This window comes from Lepidochelys olivacea (genome assembly GCF_965140295.1).
Source record: "Lepidochelys olivacea isolate rLepOli2 genome assembly, chromosome: 3".
Classification (NCBI taxonomy): Eukaryota; Metazoa; Chordata; order Testudines; family Cheloniidae; genus Lepidochelys; species Lepidochelys olivacea.
This window is the reverse complement of record NC_140413.1, coordinates 149,941,701-149,961,410: the sequence shown is the minus strand read 5'-3', so window position 1 is coordinate 149,961,410 and position 19,710 is coordinate 149,941,701. Positions and strand designations below refer to the sequence as shown.

The window sequence follows — 19,710 nt, the reverse complement described above, 5'->3', positions numbered from 1 at the left end:
AAGGGGGGCGTTGGTCTTTTTGTGGAGGGAGAGAGCAGATCTGGTGCCTTTCGTGCTCCTCAGGGCACTGATTCAGCTACTTCAGCAGCACTGAGAATGCAGGCAGCTGCCTCCGCTCTTCTGGGTTCAGCAAGAGCTTGTGTCCAGTCTGGGTAATTGAAACCCTCCTTAATGAGAGAGGGACTTAGGCCAAGACTCCCAGGTTTTCTCTCGGTGCCAAGGGACCTTGAATTTCCAGCAGGGTGCCCGAGCCTTGCTTTACCATGCCACCATACAGCATAGGGTCACTTCCCAGATGTGTCTCCTAGCTGTTGCCTGTTTGCCTTCCCTGTGTTTAAAAACAGCTCAGAGCTTGATTTTGCAGCACACCAGCCACCTCTAGCTGCGACTCGTGTTGCCAGCGTTATGGCTCTACATTGGGTGCTGTAGGCTAGAGCGCTTTCTGTCCTGGTCAGAGCAGCACCGGCACCTTGGGAAGGTGAGGAAGCTGAACTCATGCTGACCTCTTGCCATTTCCAAACACAGAAGTGCGGTTGCCCATATCTTCTCTGCTGGAGGCCTGAGTAAAGAGAGGGAGTTGTAATATCCAACTATGTATGGTTACAGGAGCAGAAAGGCCCTGTAACCAGCTGGAGGAGAGGGGGGACATTGGGTTTGTGTAGGTCGCTTCCTGCCCTAGGCTGTAGTGTGTTGTTACTGTCTGCTGTTCAACAGCTGCTGGGTTCCAACCCAGAAGTGGCTGTGTTGGACAGCGGGGAGGGATGTTAGTATAAGGACAAAAGAGGCTCCAGCCATTCAAGGGGCTGTTTGTTGTGGGTGTTGCTATATGAATAGCTGCTGCAAACACCACCTCCTTCCTGTACTGGCGTGTGGGTGGGAGGAGTAGCTTGGGTGCTACCAGCAGGAACACCAGGCTGAGCCCCTTTGTGTCTTACTGAAGTCGCCAGGCTGCTGGCAGGAGCATTTCGTAGATTAAACACCTCAGGGCTGAGTTTTGAGTCTGAGTTTACAGCCAGCTGAGACCCTTTGTTGGCTGCCCCTGCTCTCTTTAGGGGTGGGTGTGCAGACCTGCACACTGACCTTCAGGGCAATGCCCCTGCTGATGGAGAAGGTGTAAGTGAAGCCGCCCTGCTGCTTGCTCCCCTTCACGTTTGCATGCTGCTGCAGAGGAGACAGTTGGAATGTTTGTGGTGGGCCCTGGGACCGCTCAAACAGGGCCCGTCTCTGCTGTAGGAGCTGCTGGGCTCTCAGCACTGCAGAGGGAGAAACAGTCACAAGAAAGGGTCTGATTTCTCATTTTTCTCTCCACACGCATCCCAGGACTCCATTCCCTGCCCTTCCCCCCCCCCCCCACCACCACCACCACCTGGGATTGTGGAGCCCAAGCTAAAGATCCCGTGCGGTCAATATTTGGATTGGATTCCCCCAAAGGGAAGTTCAGGATGATTCAAGGGGGCGGGGAGAACGCTCCCTAAAAGCCTGTACTGAGCCAATGCCCTAGCACGGTGCTAGATGTAACGCTAAGGTCTTGATTTCTTGTCTTGAGAGAGCCCCTTGCACTTTTCCCCACAGGCAGGAGGGTCCCCCGGTGTTGTGATCAAATCAACTCTGGTAATTTATGTTCTGCTGCTCTTTAGTCCCCGTGGTTTCCTCTGGACGCGTGATACTTCACTTCCCCTTGTGTAGTGACTGGGGCAGCATGACTGCTGTGGCCCACCCCGTGTTGGCCACACTTAAGTAGCGCTGACTTTTGTCTCTACATTGTCTGTAAAGCTTTTTGGATGAAAAGGGCTCTGGGAAGAGTAATGGATCTGACACTGAGCCCTTGGAGGGACAGTTCTCTCTGCCCCAGCTCAAGGAAACAGCTTAAGTGCTGCCAAAGGACTTCTGCGGCTCAGTGTTTTGAAAGGGCAGTTTTGCGCCTGGAGCAGCTGGCCAGTGTGGAGGAGAAATCTCTCAGCACAGCATCGTCCCTGCAGATGTTTACTGGTGTTGGTAGAGCAGGCACTTAGCCTGCACGAAATGGTGGCAAAAGCCTGGCGGGGCAAGAAATACTCCATTCTACAAGGCAGTCCCATGGGGAATTTATCCCTGAGGGCAGGACCACCCTTCTGCAATTCCTAGGGGTGAAAGGCCCTACCAGCCTCAGCATTTTATCGGTCCACACAAGGGACAAGAGAGACACAAAGATGAGCCCTGGGGGGTGCCCTTTCCTGGGGCCAGAGCTGCACCATGGGCTTGGACTCTACAGTCCGACATGGACTCAGGGTGATGAACGTACCCGGGGCTCTCTGGACGCTCTCAAGCGACTGCTTCAGCCAGGCCTTTCGGAACCCAGCCCAGTACGGCAGTAGGGTGCTGAAGACTGAGTCCCTCAGCTCATCGAACAGGCTGGGAGGCGGTGCTGGGGCATCCTGCTGGAGGGCCTGCTCAGCTGCCCGGACAGCTCTCGCCAACTTCTCAGCCTCCACCACTACCTAGGGAGCAAGCCACAAACACACTCAGGGGCTTGGGGCAAGGGAGCAAGTCTCCATGTTACCAGCTGCAAAAACCTTTCCCCCTCCCTCGCTTCAACAGCGTAAGGCCACGGGGGGTGGGGGCAGGGATCTGCTAGATATCCCAGCTGCTTCTACGCAAGTTTGGCCTCTCATTCTGCACAGGCTGATGCTGGGCTCTCTCAGCCCCAGTGCTACCAGGTGCTGCTGTGGAGGGCGTTTTCCAGACCAGGTGAGCTGAGGACAGGCTTCGGGTATGGGGGGGCTGAGCTGGGGACGGGGTGGGAGCTAGCCTGGGCTGAAGTTGGCTTGGGGATTACGTTGGGGTTGATCACTGTATTTCATCATCTTGGAATTTTTTGGGTGGGGGAGGAAATTGGGAACTAGCCTGTTCCCTCTTACAGCATTAAATATGGCCATTGACGCCCAGTCCTGCTGTCCCTGATTTCAGTGGGAGCCCACAGAGGTTACACACCCACCACTCTGTTTTGCAGAACTCCTGTGTTAAATATCAATGCACAGCTAATACTTCAGACCCAGCTCCTCCTCTCTTGCCCTAGGCCTGCCTGACAGTCTGTTTGCCCCGTCCCTACTCTTGTGTCCGAGCATGAGGCCTACCTGCAGGCGGGGCTCCAGCTGGGAGACAAGGAAGCAGTTGCGGATCACCTGCACCTTCTTCCTCAGGAGAGCCCTGTCCGGCATGGCATGATGGGCGTTCTTGAACTTCTGCACCTCCAGGTGGAAGTGCAGGCCGTGCTCCAGCACAGGGGGACCATGGACCTGCAGGTGTTTGAGGAAGTGCAGCCTCTCCAGGGTGGGCCAGCCTTCAGCAGCAGCCCTGAGAAATTGGCAGAAGGAGGCCTTGTCTTCCTGGCTGGGCTGGGCTGTAGCTGCTAACCCCCCGGCAGCTTTCCTGGTCCTTAGATGCTTGAGGGCCACCTTGGCAGCCAGCAAATGCAGGAGCGGCTGAAGCTTGGGCCAGCCCTCATCTTGGATCCGGGAAGGCTGTACTCCGTGCCTGTCCAGCCCCTTGCTCACCTCAGCCCAGAAGCTCTCAAAGGCCGGAGCAATGTGCGCATACAAGGCAGCTTGGATTTCTTCCACGCTTGAGTCGCTTACTGCTCCCTGGCCCACCTCTGTCCTCAGTCTCTTCCTCAGCTCCCTGGGGAGATGAGGGCTCAGCGGCCCAGCCCCTTCAAAGAGGTCCAGGAGCTTCAGCACACAGCTCAGCCGCTTCCTGCCCTCTGGGGCTGCCCGGCACCGCTCCAGCTTCTCCAACAGCCCTAGCACCGTCTGGAGCCCTGCATCTTGCATTTCCTGAGCCGCCTTTCTATAGGCTTTGAAAACCACCTTGTTGTTGAGCAGTTCCAGGGCACGCTGGGGCGTCACTGACCCTTCCCCGCTTGCCAGGCCAGTGTGGCCTGAGCCCTGCGGCTTGGCTGCTGCTTTCTTCCCCCACCTCCTCTGCTGTTCTCTGCCTTTCTGGGCATGAAAGCCAGTATTTTCCTTCTTCTTCCTGGCCCTGCAAGGATGCAAACAGGTTCTCAATACAGCCATAGCACATCAGGCTATGATCTTGTTGGATCTCATAAGCTGAGCAGCATCATGCCTGCTCTGTACTTAGATGGGAGACCCTTCCTTCCCCCCTCCACACCCAGTGAAACCAAAAAGCAGTGATGGTGGTTTTGAGGGAGTACCTACACCAAGTCTGTGCTTTCCCTATGTCCTCGCGTGATGCTGGTGGTTGCTGTGCTGTTGGAGATGTTTTTCAGGGTCTGACCACTTATGGTCAGTGTAGATCCCATGAGACTGAGGGATTGTCCTAACCCTCTTCCAGGGCAGGAAATTGTATCCTGCCTCCTAACTTCCCTCTGCAGTGGGACGCTGTGTTCTTCATGTCCTCTGCAGTGTTTATGTGGTGGGGAAATAGCTGCTTTAATCCACCCCAGGTACAGCTGCATGCCAGTGGAGGGCACAGTGATTCTCAGAATGAGAGTTCTGTGAAGTGATTTGGGTCCTTTTGCAAAAGAGGGATAAGATCTAAACAGAAGATCATTATCAATATAGCAGCCTGCATTCTCCTCTGGGCATCAGGGCTTTATAGTGCAAATATCATCCCCAGAGTACATGTTCTTAACTAGGCACATGCAGTAGAGGCTACATAAACATAGTGGGGACAGTGGGCAGCAGGGACTTGATTAAAGAGGCTGGCATTTTAGCTGTGAAAATGATTCATCAGCTTGGTAACACCTCTGGGAATCCAAATGTCCACCTGGACACCTGACTTCCTTTTGGAGCTCTCACAAAGCGGTGTTTGCCAGCCTGAATCCCAAGCAACTGTGTCCCCTTTGCTGAGTTCAGACAAAGAAGTACCTGTCTCTTCTCTGCTTTATTCTACTGTCTTTGCTCCTGACATCCTGCACTTCCAAGTAAGAGGCTGGGACGCAGTACCTGCAAGAAAGAGGGTGGCACAGAGCAAATGAGCCAAGTGGGCAGCTGTCTCGCTTAGAAGCAGAGTTTAAAAGATTTTTGCGATGCGCACTCGCTGGTTGGAAAGAATTCTCTCAAGCTGCAGCCCAAAGCTAGAAGTGAATGAAATACTCCGGCCAATCCTTCATTTAGCTGCTCCACTCTCAAGTGGAGGTGCTGTCAGGAGTGGAGCAGGAGCGCTGGCTAGCAAGCAGTTCCCAGCTGCTCCAGTCCTGGCCAGAAGAAGGGGCTGTAGGGAGAGGAGCAGGAGCACTGGCTGTGGGGAGAGCTCACAGGTACTTTCAGCAGGCCATGTGCAAGACGGTAGTGGGTGAGCACTGGCTTTGGGGCAAGGGGGAGCTCCTAGATTAGTCCAGTCTGATCTTCTCCCAGCAGGACGTGCTCCAGAAGATGATGCAGGAGCACCTGTAGTAAGATGAGGCCCTGAAACATAAACCCTTGGTATCAGAGGCCCGGTATGAGGCCTAAGGCCTGAACTAAAGTAATTTAGTCAAGACTTTGCAAACAAAGCAAAGTTAAGCTGTGAGCCAGAGGCAGGCCCTGCTCACAGAAGCTGGCAAGGAAAGGGCTGATGCTGCAAGAAGATACATACCTAAAAGGTACTGGACACTAGCTATCAGAACACTCCGATACTTGCACATTTCCACACACATAACAAGCAACAGGCTGACCCATCCCAAAGACAGGGGTAAAAGGGTAATATAATGGATAGAATTGTTTTGTTCGAACCAACATGTACAAGGAGAGAGGCGGCACCTGGCTACGTAAAGGGGTTGTACCTTGTTATGTAGAGGGGTTGCACTTCAGTACATCAGGAGTGATGCGTAACTTGTTTGTACCTGTGTATAAGAATTCATCCCTGGGGCAGTGTCTTTGTCTGGCCTAGGGGGCAGTGGCGTGTCCCGCCACTGACTGAGCCGGTCCATTGTCAGGGAGCACATATTCATAGTATGTCCTATAGGGTCTGTGGGGAATTATTACTGTGCTTCATTTGACTATAAACCTGGCCAAGTGCCTTCGTACCTTATCGAAGTCTGTGGTCATTGGGGGTTCTCTCGGGATCTGCTGTGTCTGCTATCTGCGCAGAGCCAGGGCAGCGCACAGAGGGAACACGCACGCAGCCGACTGTTAGCAACATTGGATAGAGCGGAGCACTACACCGGTGGCGTCTGACAACAGCACCTACTGTAGAAGGCTTGAATCCAGGACTGCCAGCATTTTATTTGAGGCTGCAAGGAGCCAAACTGTCTGGAGAGGAGGAGTAAAGCCCTTCACTGGGTGCAGTTAGGGAGCTGTCTCAGCTATGTGTCCATGGATAAAGCAAGAACTGAATTCCCCTATAAACCACTTCTCTCCCCCTTGCCTGCCAGTGCTTTACACCCGTGTCTGGAAACCAAAGAAGAGGACCCAGGGGTTCTTGGGACTCACTCCAGGAAGGTGGCTATCTCATGGCGGAGGTAGTGGAGCCAGGCCTCACAGAGAACAGCGAGCACATGCTGAGCCACTGGTTCCAAGGCCAAAGGCTCCAGAGGTTGGTTGCTGGAGATGAGCATCTCCTGGAGCTGCTGGATGTAATGTGGCAGATCGGAGCTGAGCCCTGCCGGGAGAAGAAAAGCAGAGCGGAGCGTTGGCCTTGGACTCCATCTTCAAAGGCAAGTTCGCTGGGGCAGAGAAGTAAGTAACATGCAGCCACTGGACACGAACCCTCCTTCAGTGCACCCCTTTGCATTGGTTCTCCAGAGGAGTCCAAGGAAATCTCCCCACGAGGCAGTGTGTTGGTCCCCAGCTGCCATTTACGGAAGAAAGTGGTGCAGTAAGTCTACTTGAGCAGGAAACTAGATACTCTCCCCGGACCCTATACACCAGCCAGTGCCTCCCATGTGTCCCTACAACTGAGATGGGCTGTGGTAGCGACTCCTCTCCCAGAGGATGGGCTGCTTCTCTGGCTTTGGGAATTCACTGGGCTATTGCTCCCATTCTAGACCTTCTGTCACCGGGCCCATGGAAAATGGGTTATTTAGCAGCTGGAGGAGGGGGGCAACTTGCTTTCCAACCTCAAATCCATTTTGGGTGGCTGCAGGTTCAGACTCAGACTGTCCCTCTAGACCCCTGAATGTTTTCTGGTATTACACTCCCACTCACTTATGTTCTCTAGCACCAATAATTTTGCTCATTGGTCTCTGGGATTCAGCCCGGGATCCTCACGCACACCCAGCCACAGTTGAACCCAGCGCCAAGTCGATTTGGCCACTGAATGCATATGGTGTGGAGCTCACCGACATCATATGGCGCACCGTGCACCAAATACATGTGGAAGATCTGCCAGGCTGAGCGGTGGGGCTGGAGCTGGTCTGCCTGCCACTCCCAAGCAGCCTGGTGCTCCTCCAGCGCTTGCCACAGCTGGAAGTTATGGACCTTCTGAGCATCCTCAAACCTGGAGGGTAAGCAGGGAAAGAATGGGCATCAGCCTGGGGGAGTGTGAACAGTGAATTAGTCCCGTCTCCTCTGGAGCAGCCAGCAGGGATAGAGCCCAGCTGGCTTGTACAAGGCTGTATGGTGGCCTCTGGAGAAAACTACCCTAAGCCAACATTTGTCTCTGATGCATCAACTCTCTGTCGCAGCTGGAGGTAACACAGCAGCAAAGTCTACATTCCTAGGGATTCCCCAGCTCAGTCAGGTGGCTGAAAAGGATAGGGACAGGAGAGAGAGACTAACCTGGTCAGGTAGTGAAGAAAGCTCCCCCCAGCCCCAGGATCATACATTAGTGCTTGGAGGAGGTGGGAGGTCAGCGGTGTGTCAGGGAGATTCCATGGGAGGTCTGGCTGCTGAGCTGATGCAATCCTCCCTTGCCAGCTTGCACCGGAGCGCGGAAGCTGCATCGGATGGACAGCAAGAAGAGGTTTTCAATGCTATATTCATTCTGACCCTCACTGCTGGCTCTCCAAAGGTGACAGAGAGCTGCCTCAGGCCCTGGCCAGAGACAGATCCCCAATTAGAGAAGAGGAACCACACAGAATAACCCTTAGCTGCATTACCAGTCGCAATCCTGCATGGCTGGCTGCTACTAACAGTGCAGAAGGACATCTCAAGTGCTTGAGGAAGAACTTGAGCTGGAGCAGAAGAGCTGGAGATCTGTCTTTTTTTATGGCCCTTCTCACCCAGGCTCTATTCATTCACCCCCCCACCCCCCCCATAAACTAGCCTGATGTTGAGGGGGCCTGTGATTCTGCTGGTACCACCTTTGCCTCCTATACCATTTTGGTGGTGTCCCTGCCACCAGCTTGGTGACTGTCTGCCCCACCTCCCACGAGGCAATTACAGAGCCACCCTTATTTTGGATGGCAGGGTGTTGTGTCCATGTGCTGTTAACCTGCCTCAGTGTTGGATTGCGTCACATTGGGAAGATGCCCGCAGGGAGAGACACACACTATCCAAACCATGCTCCCTGGAGGCGTTACTTACACTGAACCAGTCTGCGCTTCTATTCGTGCAGCTCATGCATCCGTCACCCACAACAGGAAGCGACGCAAACACCTTGAGCGAAGGCAGGAAGTCAGTTGCCACAGGTGGCCTAGGCTTAGTCTGGGAGCCTGAGGTGGGGACAGCCCTACCATGGAGTCAAAATAAATATGTAACAACACCCTGCTTTCCAAGCAGTTCCGTCTCCTCATTTTAAGAGGGGAGAGACTGAGCCAGAGGGAGAGGTCAGGCAGGAAGGCAGTGGGAAGAGAACCCAGCTCCCCAGTAGGAAACTATGCCCCATCTCAGTCCTCTAACCACTGGATCTCACTCCCCTACTAGGTCCAGGAATAGAAAGGAGGAGTCCTGATTCTCAGCCCTGCTGTAACCACTGGATCCTCCCTCCTCAAGGCCTCTGCAGTTGGTGAGGCCAACAGGGGCTGTGGAGTCTGGGAAGAGCTCCAGCAAGCTTCCCAGTTCTCTTGTGGCTTGTCCACTACAGCAGCAGGCCCTGCCTCCTGACAGCTACAAAAGGAGGAGCTTTCCCTCCCCGCTACCACATCATCCCATTGCACGAACCTGAGGTGTCTGGTTCTCTGGTAGTGGAGGAGAAACCTGGGAACCCAGTAGGCGCGCAGGCGTCTCAGAGCATCATACTGGCTCCTGCTGAAGGCAGTGAAAGTTGCCTCAACGCTGCCCTGAGCCTCACACTTCGGCTCCTGCCAGCAGAGAGGGGAGAATAGCACGTGTCAGCCACACCACCACTCACCATTGCCTGGGCCAGCCACCCTCACCAGGCCTCACTGAGCCACACTGTGCTCTGGGGTCAGAATATCCCACCATGTCCCTGCTTGAGCATGGCTCAGTCTTGGTTTCCTCCATTCTCTGCCTAGGCTTGGCTCCAGCAATGTTCTTTAATACCACGGTCCTCAGCCTAGTGCCTTTGTGACACCAGGGAAGAGATCCCGACACCCGGCTCCATGGGGATCCCAATGTGACACTGATGCCCCTCGGTGCGTTGTCAGCAGTGGGGATCAAACCTGGGACCTCTTGAACTTAATGTATGAGTCTCTACTGCCTGCTGTAAAAGACACAGCCAAGGCTGTAGTAGGCCCATTAATCTTTAGCTGGCCTGGCCGCTGCTGGAGAGGGACAGAGTACCACACCAAGCAGGCACAGCTTACACCAAGCTGGGGCAGAGGAGAACAGACAGAGGGGAAAGTCACCCAACCCCCATCTGCCATTAACCCTTTGCGGGACTTGTGGTTAACAATATCTACCAGCTGAGAGGAAGCACAGACCCTAGAAGCCAGGACCTTAGGGGCTGTTGGTTTCACATTCTCTCTCTCTCTCAGCATCAGAAGATAAATGTATCCAGTGAGCGCAAAATACTCTGCTGAGCCTGCCTCGTAGCTGACAGAGGCTCATTGCGTACCTGGGGAGGGACTCGGGCACAGAGCATTCATTTCAACATACAGTGTCCCACCCATGCCACCAAACCACGGCTCAGTTTGGTACAGATAGGGCCATACTGGCAACCTCTGCGCAGGGTGTGCCTCAGGCTGTCAGTCAGGGGCAGGCTTGTGAGGTGGGTGGGGGAGCTCCCTGTGTCTGGCTCCAGCCGGCGCTGTTCCTCCCTCGTTCCTTCTGTCCCTCCCGAGCCCTGCCCGGCTCGCTGCCTTCATACGCTATTGTGTGGCTGGACCCTTTGTCCGCTCCAGCCTGGGCAATCAGTCATGACCCTGCGTTAACAATGATCATTGGCCACCAGCTCCTGGATGCTCTTGAGAGGCAAGCCATGCAGCAGACAGAGCCGGGATGTCGGGCTCAGTATCTAGATCACGGGCTGCATTAAGGCCAGAGTCAACCCCCATGGATGGACGGGCAGTCGCCCTGGGAAACGGGCAGCAGCAGGACCCCAGTGTCACTGGAAGGCAGGAGCAGAGCAGCTGATGGGGGAGGCAGTTCACACAAGGAGCGTTCCCCAGGGCTCTGCTGTCTCACCTCTGCTAGCAGCTGAGGTGTGAGATTCACAGACCTGCCAAACGCAAACGTATGTGTCTGCTAAGGCTGCAAGGGGCGAGGGGGGGAAGGGGGGGAAAGGGTGGTCACCTGCACCCCAGCAGCTTCACTCACCTGGGAAGCCAGAGACAGGCTCAGCTTGTACGTGTCTTGAATGTTCCTGCAAAGAAAAGAACAATGGCTTCACCCCAGTAAAGGCTGAAGCAGCTCAGGCCCTGGGCTTCAGACAGCCATGGTCTCAGTGCTAGAGGAGCCAGGATGTGCAGGGTACTTCCTAAGCACACTGATCGCTGCAGCTGAGAACCGGACAAGCCAGCTATCCCCAAGCACCTCTGCCCAGAGGGGATCACAACCTGGACAGTGTCCGGTCCTCTGTGCTTCTCCTGTCACCCTGTCTTACTTGGTGCATGGTGAGCGGCTACAAGGCCACAAGCATCCAGAGACGTCTGCCAGGCGGAACAGACCCATACAGGCTGCTCTTCTCTCATACCTCAGGCCTCCCACAACCCTAAAGAGCCCAAGGGGTCCTGAAAGTGGGTCTGGTTATTCTGCATGGGGCTGACCCCTGCTGGGCCCAAGGACGATGCTGTCTTTGCAGTCCCTGGTATGAGTCTGTCTGACTGGGGTTCCCTCGAGCCTTCACCTGCTCCTTACACGGACGCAGGTGGGAGATTTGGGGGCTCATCACAGGGATTTGGAGCTGGGATTCTCCAATCTCTCTACACTACGGTCTGAGTGACACCACCTGGCTGCTAGAAACACAGTACCACCTGCCCCTACTGGAGCGGGAGCAGATCCAGACCTGTGGGCAGCAAGGGTGTGAAGCCACCACCTGGTATGAGCTCAACAGCAGAGCCATGCCCACTAGTGTGCAAACAAGGGGATGGGCACAGGAGCAAAGCCACTCCCTCTTGCCCCTCCCCCAGTGTGTGAACGAGGGTGTGTTCATTGGGACACCCATCCCTACCGGCAGAGGCTGACACAGAGGAGCTGGGCCTCCCGCTGGGCAGCACTGGCCTCTAAGCACTTGGTGCGCCCCATGACATCTTCACAGTCCATCCAGAAGCGAAGGAGGTGGATCCCCAGGGTGCCATGGAGAAACTCCTTGAAGCCATCCATACCAGCCCTCTGCAACACAAGGGGGTGGGGAGCACAGTGGGAGGCTGGGTTCTGCACATGCGGGGAGGAGGCTGGAGTTCAGCCCCAGAACAGAGCAGGGAGGGTCCCCACCTCCCCCTTTAACAGAGTCTGACCCCTCCAGGAATTGCTCTACCAGTCAGACTTATAACGCGGGGCACCCAGGGCCCCTTTCCTGACCATCAGTGCTTGGCCCAGATGCTGCTGCAGCTGTGAGGCCCTCCCATCTCCCACAGGGCTGGCACCCAGGGGAATGAATACAGTTCCTCAGAGTAATGGCTGCAACCCTGCTTAGGCTTCCCTCTCCTGGTGGACAAGCCAGGAATCTGATGGCTTATCTGCCAGGCATTCCCTCACCACTGGGATAAACAAGAGTACCTCACTGGCTGCTGTGGTGAGGCCCAGCCCAATTCTCCCCATGATCTCCTGCCTAGAGGGGGCTGGGAGGTCTCAGCGCTGGGATCAGCACACAGTTGTTCCCGGCTCGCTATGTTACCTGGGTCCCTATGACCATTCCTACAAGTGCAGAGCAGGGACACCAGTGCTGTAGGACCAGGGACAGACCGGTGGAGGGAAAGTGGCCAGCTCTAGCAGAGGCTGCAGCCAAGGTTTATTCCTAGAACCCCATAAATCCCCCAGTTCTACATACTAGGGGAGCTGCAACGAACAGGTTTTCTGCCCCAAGGTCCAGAGCGGAGCAGAACTGGAGAGGCAGCTGCTTGTTCCTGACTGGAGGGGGATGGATAGGGACAGGAGGGAGGTGGCAGAGGGAGGAAGGGAGATACAAGGAGCTGTTAGGAGTGAGGCTTGGGGAGATGGAAGTGGGTGGGGCCGGGAATCACTCATGGGCCTGCAGGCCGGCACCTGGCATAGGGGAAGGGGAGACAGCATGGCAGCTAGCTAATATCTCCATCAACGTGCACCTCAGCCCCATCCTTCAGCAGGGTCCAATGAGACTCACAGTCCCCAGCACGTCCTCCTTCAGCTGCTGAAGAGTGGAATGGCCAAAGCCAGGGAGCAGCCAGGATTCCTCCCCTCCCTCAGAGGCACTTGATTTGTCCAGGTCAAACGGCAGCACCTTCCTGGTGCCTGAGACCGGCTCCCCTTGGCGCCTGCTGTGAGAGAAGGGAGAGGGGCTGCTCTGGCACTGGGCACAGGGTGTGTCAGAGCGCAGAGCCTGGGCAACTCACAGGGACACCTGTGTGCAGGGCTACAGTGGAATTACCCTGCACATCCCATCCTGCCCCCACACCAGCACCCAACCCCACATCCACCCTACTTCCCCTGCCCCTGATTCATCGCACCCACTGAGCCCCCAACCCCTGCCAGAGAGGGAAACGCCCTTTGGGTGCTAGCTGGGTGACTGGTGGGTCAGCACTCTGGGAACAATGGGGCCTTCTAAAGGCACAAGGGGTCAGTGATAGGGAGGTTCCCGCCACAGGACACAACACCCCAGCGCAGCCCTGTACCTCGCACACCCCCAGCACACACCATACGCATCCCCGGGGCACCCCAGGGCAGCCACACACCTCAACATGCACAACTTCCCCAGCAGACACACCACGGTGCTTCCCCCAGGGACACACACAGCTCCGGGGCGTTTGGAAACAGAGCTAAGAAAAAGGCAGCTCAAGGGCAGTCTCGAACCTGGCCCAGGAAGGTGCATGGAAAGAAAGCCACCGAGAAAGCTTGGCGTTGGGGTTATTCCCCCCACCCCCCGCTCCCCCAGCCCTGAGAGCAAAACAACGTAACACCCAGACCCCCCCAGGCAGAATGTGGCAGAGGGCTCCCAAGTGACAGCCCCCACTAACGCTATGGCAGGCCAGAGATGGCCCCATGCTCCAAACTGGACCCCGGGATCAGACCCGGAGCAGCTGCAGCCCTGTCCTACAGCCCTTCCTTTCCCGCTGCCGGTCTGGAATCCATGCCCAGCCACGTGCTGAGGGAGAGAATCCCTTCCCTCGCTGTGTCCCCCAGGCCAGCCCCCGACACCAGGCCCCCTCTCTGAGGGCTTCACAAGATCACACAGGATGCTGCACGGAGCCACTCTCAACCCCCGTCCCCTCCCATCAGACATAAATCACTCAGCAAGGGGAGTCTGCCACCCCCACAGCGCAGCGCTAGGCCACACCCCGCCTCCGCATGCCCCTCACGCTGCCTCTCTGCCTGGCCAAGTGGTGATGACACAGCACCCCCTCCCCCACCGGGCCATTAACTGGCAGAGGGCGCCCAGGCACGAGAAGGCGGCTAACAAGGCTGCCTGTGAAATGTTAAAGCACAACACTGGGAACCAGGGTGCCAGGCCAGGCTCTGCCCCAAGACACGCTGTGCCACTTTGGGGGAATTACAACCTCCCCGTGCCTTGGTTTCCCCATTTGCAAAGGGAGGCTGAAATCCACAATGCACTTTGAGGTTCTGGGATAAAAGGGGCTAGATAAGTGCAAGATATTGTCATGCTCCTCACAGCCCCCCTGAGGAGCTGTCTCTTCTTCTCAGCCTTGGGAAGGAGCAGTCAGTGCTGAGCCAGACCACCACATACTCTCACTGCAGCCCATTCCCAAGCCCCCAGCTTGATCTGACTGTGCACTTGGCAGGGCTGCTACTTCAGCCTAGTTACTGCACATTGCCTGCTCCTCCTCCCCAGCACCGGGAGGTGCATTAACGCCTTTGTAGCCTTACCTGCCCGGGTGGTACCTGATGTGCCCTGCCGTGGGTGAAGAGCTAGAGGCAGCTCTGGTCAGGCCAGCAAGGGATCTCTCAGACCCACCAGCGTTGGTCCAGCCATCCACGGATCCTTCTGTAAGCATGACACAAGTGACATGTCATAAATTAGTCCACGTGTCTAGACTCCACAGCAGCCCCGTGGTGGCTGGGCCAAAATGCCTCCATGGCTAGCTCCTGTCCAGTGCCCGCAGTGGCCCTAGGTAGCAGCCTGTGGGCTGTACCTGTCTGGGATCCCGGCTCCCACTCTGGGATTTGACAGGAAACCAGGAGCTGTGGAATCCACTTTGCACCCTAGGGAGCAGGGGAACCCAGCTGCTATTTGCTCTAAAAAGCTGCATGGGTTGCCAGCTTTACCTGCCACAGAAATGCAAACACATCTGGGATGGAGCAGCCAATCAACAGCCGCATAACACAGCAGCTTAGGACCAGAAGAAGCGATACAGAAGACTGTCCCCAAGTTAAATGACAAGGGGAACTCCGGGAGATAAAACTTAGTTGTCCCTATTGCAACGTGGTCGGACACCAGAGCTAATACCCCGACCACCCGCAAAAATTGCCTGGGATCTTTAATGACTACGAGCGTATAGTCCTTGTGTGCCCCTCATCTAGGGTGACCAGACAGCAAGTGTGAAAAATCAGGACTGGGATGGGGGGCAATAGGGGCCTATATAAGACAAAACCCCAAATATCGTGACTGTCCCTATAAAATTAGGACATCTGGTCACCCTACTCCCATCCAAGTACTGAGAAGCTCAAAGTCTGGGGAGGGAGGAGATGATAGCAGGTTGAATACAGACTTATCCTCTGACAGGCATTGCGTGAATGTATCTAAGAGTAATGAGCAGGTGCCTTCCCACCCATGACTGGGCAAAGCACTTGGTGTGGGGCACTCCAAACTGGAGTACAAGGCAAACCAGGGGCCCATCACTCAAAAGGGTTTTCAGGCAAAAGCAAGAGGATGCATCTGGGTGCGACTGGCAGAGCCTCCGTCCACCCTCTCCAAGCTACAGCAATCTCACCGTTGGCCACCCCTGTGCCAGAGTCAGGCAGGAGGCTTTGGAGGTGCAGGCTGCTCAGCCCCTCTGCAAAGGGAGATTGTCCCAGACTCACAGCAGCTGGGAACTCCACAGGGCTCCCCCAGGGCAGCTGGTCAGGGACACTGGAGAAGCAGCCTGCAGGGGGGCAGAGAGTCAAAAGGGAAATGCCCAAGGACAAACGGCTACTGGTGGTGGGAGTCTCCATGTTGGTGAATGGAGGAGTCTGGAGGGCTATGGGCAAGCACAATGGGGTAGTCAGACAGTGAGTGGCCTGGATTCCTAACCCTGCAGGAGCGATGGGGGTGGGATCTAGATAGACTGTGGGGAGGGCCCAGTCTCCTTGGTTCTTTCAACAGTGGGGTGTCACTGATGCTCTCTGAGACCCTGCCTGACGTAGTGAGATCATCAGCTTCCCAGGAGCCCTTCCTAGTTGGCCAGCAACCCAGGAGAGTGATAACAGAATGGGGCAGCTGAAAGACACTTTCGGAGGAGATGAAGAACCGATGGGGCAGCCAGCGCTGCAGAGGAGGAGGCTCTCGCACCGAGAATGGCCAGGCTGTGCTGAAGAACAGAGAGGAGGCAGGTGCTAGATAACCAGAGGGAGCTGGGGGAGGAAGAGAGAAAGGCAGACAAGTTCTGCGAGATCACCTGGGACCAAGGAGGGTGATTGTGCAGAGCACAGAGTTGGTGGGGTCAGGGCATACTTTCCCTTCTGTGTCACCTAGAAGGCCCTGCTCGCTGTTCTGTGGGGTAGGCCTGCTCTAGGCTGGTCTTTAAACTATACCTGAGCAATGTTTGAAAAAGGGTCCCTGGGTAGGAGTGTGGTTTTTAACCATGGTCCCTTAGTTCTGTTTGAGTCTCAGCCCTGCCCTGGGTCTTGGCCAGCCTGGGGAGAGCAGCAGGCAGATGGAGCCCTTCCGGGTTGATGAGGGCAGACACCATGCTGGGTGGCTTTTAGGGTATTTCTATGCTGCTATACAACACCTGCAGCACCAAGTCTCAGAGCCCAGCTCAACTGTCCTGGGCTCGTGGGGCTAAAAATAGACCCTCCCCACTCATGGGGGTCTCAGAGCCCAGGATCCAGCCTGACCCTGAACATCCACGCCAATTTTATAGCCCTGCAGCCTGAGCCAGTTGACCCAGCAGCCTGCCTATGGGTCTTTTATGGCAGGGTAGACGTACTCTTCCTTATTCCCTTCCTAGCACAGGGAAGAAGGTCACTGTAGGGAGCCTCTCTCCTTGCCTTAGGGACAGAAGGATGCTCCTGGAGTGTCTGTGGGGGACTCACCTAGGTGGGCTGGGGTGCTGTGGGTTTGACTAGGAGGCCTCCACAGCCCAAGGCTGGGAACCCTGGTGGGCAGCCCAGCTGTTGATGGATGACTGGGGATTCTGGAAACGGTGGCACTGTCAGACTGACGGCTGTACCCACGAACCTCATGCCGGCTCACTGGGTAGCCTTCATCCAGGGGACGAATCAGCAGCTTTGCCAGCTTGTACTCCAGGTAAAGGGCCGTCCTAGCACCAAACAGTCAGTCAATGACACTGCCATCAAAGATGGCCAATAAACAGGGGCTGAGCAATGGCCCCATGGCATACACAGGACCCACAATCATCGAACGCACCACAGTACATCAACAAAACAAATCCAGAGATTCTGCTGGGGCAGGGAGCCCAGGGCTGGGATACCGGAGGGGCGGGGAGCTGCAGGTCAGGGGTGAGGAGCACTGGCAGAGCTGTGTGTGGGGAGCCCAGGGCTGGGATAGCAGGGGGGCTGCAGGTCAGGGGTGAGGGGTAGAGGCAGAGCTGTGGGTGAAGAGCCCAGGGCTGGGATAGCAGGGGGGCTGCAGGTCAGGGGTGAGGCTCTCGTCAGGACATCACCATCTGCCCTTCACCAGCTCGATCAAAAGTGGGTTAAGTAAAAATTTCATAGCAGATTCTCTCCCAAGTTCGTACTTTCCTGCCCCAGCCTCCCCAAGCAGGGACTGCTGCACTCGCTTTGGCCCTCACCACAGAGTGCTGTGGTTCCCATTTCATTTGCTGCTCTCTCAGTGTGTGTAGCCCTCTTACTTCTCCCTGCCCCATAGGTTGCACTGCCACCCCTGCCCCAGGCCCCAGACTGCTAGACAATCTCCCAGAGTTCACACCAACCTCCCTTGCTGCGCTGGCAAGTGTTCCAAGCCAAGGGACTACCACACACCCCGTCGCACAGGGCTTCTGAGCAGTAGCAGGGATGGAACCCAGCTCCCCCTGCTCCCAAAGCATGAGCCCCTGCCTATAGCTAAAGGAAAGTCTCTGTTACCTCTCAGCGCTACGGAGCCCATGACACACAGTGAAATAGTTCTTATCCCATCCTGCAGAGAGCAGCAGTGAGCACACACATCCACACTCACCTCTGAAAAGGGGGTAAGCGCTCCCTCCTCAGCCAGCCCAGGATCCTTTCCCTCTCTGCATCAGTGGCTCCATAGTGAGGAGAGCTTGGCTTCATCCCCGTCTGGCTGGGAGACTCCGAGAGGAAGCTGTCCAGCTCCTGCAGTTGCCCCCTGAGCCGGTCGTAGTGCAGTCTCAAAGGAAAGGCCTAGACCAAAGGCAAAGCCCCCCATCAGCCTGGAGACAGACACAGTGCTGGGGACTGACAGGTCACAGAAGGCTCCCTCTCCATGGATCAGCTGTTTGCTTTTAATTCTGTTACACTGAATGAATCAAACTGAGTGCATGGGCAGCAGGTTCAGTGCCGAGGAGAAGCACCCTCTCCCCCGCTCACTGCTGACTTGCACCCACCGCTGTCCCAGTCCTGGGCTCCCCTCACACAGCTCTGCCAGTGCCCCTCGCTCCCAACCTGCAGCCCCCCTGCTATCCCAGCCCTGGGCTCCCCACACACAACTCTGCCAGTGACCCGCACCCCTGATCTGCTTCCTGACCCTTATTCTAAGCTATGCCACCTTTGTATCCCATTCCCTGGATTCTGAAGGCAGCTAGGGACAAACCCAGTTCCCAGCATAAGTAAGAGCTGCCTCAGGGGCTGCTTTAATGTACAGTGCCTGCCATGGCCCCTTATGGGCGCTGCAGCAGCACAGAATAGCTGGAATGCAGGTGCTCTGGCCATATACCCTGCCTCCCACAGCCATGCCCCCGGTAAATCCCTGCTTGGGGTGGGGTGGTGATGGGCCATGTCACGGCCCTCTGCAACCCTATGCTGGGGGAATTCCTGGGGGACTGGTTCCATCAGCTCGGCAGTCCCTTTGCGCTCTCAGGGTCTAAGGGAAGGGGCTGCCTCGGAGCCCAGCTCAGCAGCGACTGTAATAGGCTCTGTGTGACATTAAAGGTGTAGCCCAGTTTCCAGCGGTCACATGTCCACATCAGACCCTCCCCATGAAGATGAGCACTAATTGGGTGCTGAGGAAGATCTCCTGCCAAGGACTGGGGAGGCTCCAGGTCAGGGCTCACTCCTGTCCACAGCCCGGCCTCCCAACCACTGGCCATCCCCTGAAGGTGCCATGCTAGTGCCACTTACCTCTCCCCCATCAGGCCCCTGCCCCCTCCAAACACCCACTCGCTAGGAGTTACTGAGAAGGGTTCCTTCGGAGTAAATCTGCCCGTGCACTTCTCAGACTAGTGGCCAGGATCTTCCCTCACAGACACTGATGTAAATCAGGAAAACCCCCAAGGTAATGGCTGCAGTCACACAGGGATAAGTGAGGGGAGAATCCAACCCTTGAGGTGAGTGGAGGCAGAGCCAGGCAATGAGAGCAGGTGGAAGGAGGAGCTGGACTCACAGGCAGAGCCAGGAAGGCATTGAAATACTCTAGGAAAAGGTCATCATAGGTCAGCAGCTCCTCCAGCACCCCCGGACCTGAAAGGAGAGAGAGACCAGCAGGGATCCCAGGGCAGCAGCTGGAGAGCCCAGCCCTGCCCATGGCTGCAGCAGCAAAGGGCGCCCACATCATCCACCCAGCTCAGGTCTCCCCGTAGTGAGCTCCCTGGGGTGCTCCAGGGCAGGCAGATGCATGAAGATCAGATGGTGTTACTAGAGGCTTGGTCAGCATCCAGTGCAGAATGAGGAGGGGAAGAGCCCTGCTCTGGATTTCCATCTCCCCACTCCTCTGGACTGTACCCTGGGTGCAGGTCCCAGCCAGGGAGGAGAGAGAAACTGGAACTGGATTCCTGCCCCTGCTGGAATGATTCTGGTGTGCCTCTGGCTGGGCTGCCCTCTGCAGTGAGCTGCCCAAGGAGTTAGTCCAGGGATATTTGGAGGCACCCTAGGATCACAATGCCCCCCAGTAGCACTGGACTTATTCCCCATTCCCCACTCAGTGACCCCTCCTCTTCTATCCCACACACGCACTTGG

At 56.1% G+C, this 19,710-nt stretch overlaps 1 protein-coding gene across 1 annotated transcript; it reads right to left on the bottom strand.

The window, feature by feature from the left end:
- Positions 1-489: 489 nt before the first annotated feature.
- Positions 490-18,489, bottom strand: LOC311518876 (uncharacterized protein; the record flags this gene model as incomplete). Its single annotated transcript, XM_084624942.1, has 16 exons — positions 490-1,253; positions 2,282-2,477; positions 3,114-4,017; positions 4,869-4,946; positions 6,414-6,582; positions 7,262-7,419; positions 7,701-7,858; positions 8,448-8,592; positions 9,024-9,163; positions 10,581-10,626; positions 11,434-11,594; positions 12,565-12,718; positions 14,283-14,400; positions 16,653-16,879; positions 17,755-17,939; positions 18,472-18,489. The coding sequence occupies 16 exons, from the start codon at positions 18,487-18,489 to the stop codon at positions 982-984; spliced, it is 3,129 nt and encodes a 1,042-aa protein (XP_084481068.1). The 3' UTR covers positions 490-981.
- Between the last annotated feature and the right edge of the window lie 1,221 nt (positions 18,490-19,710).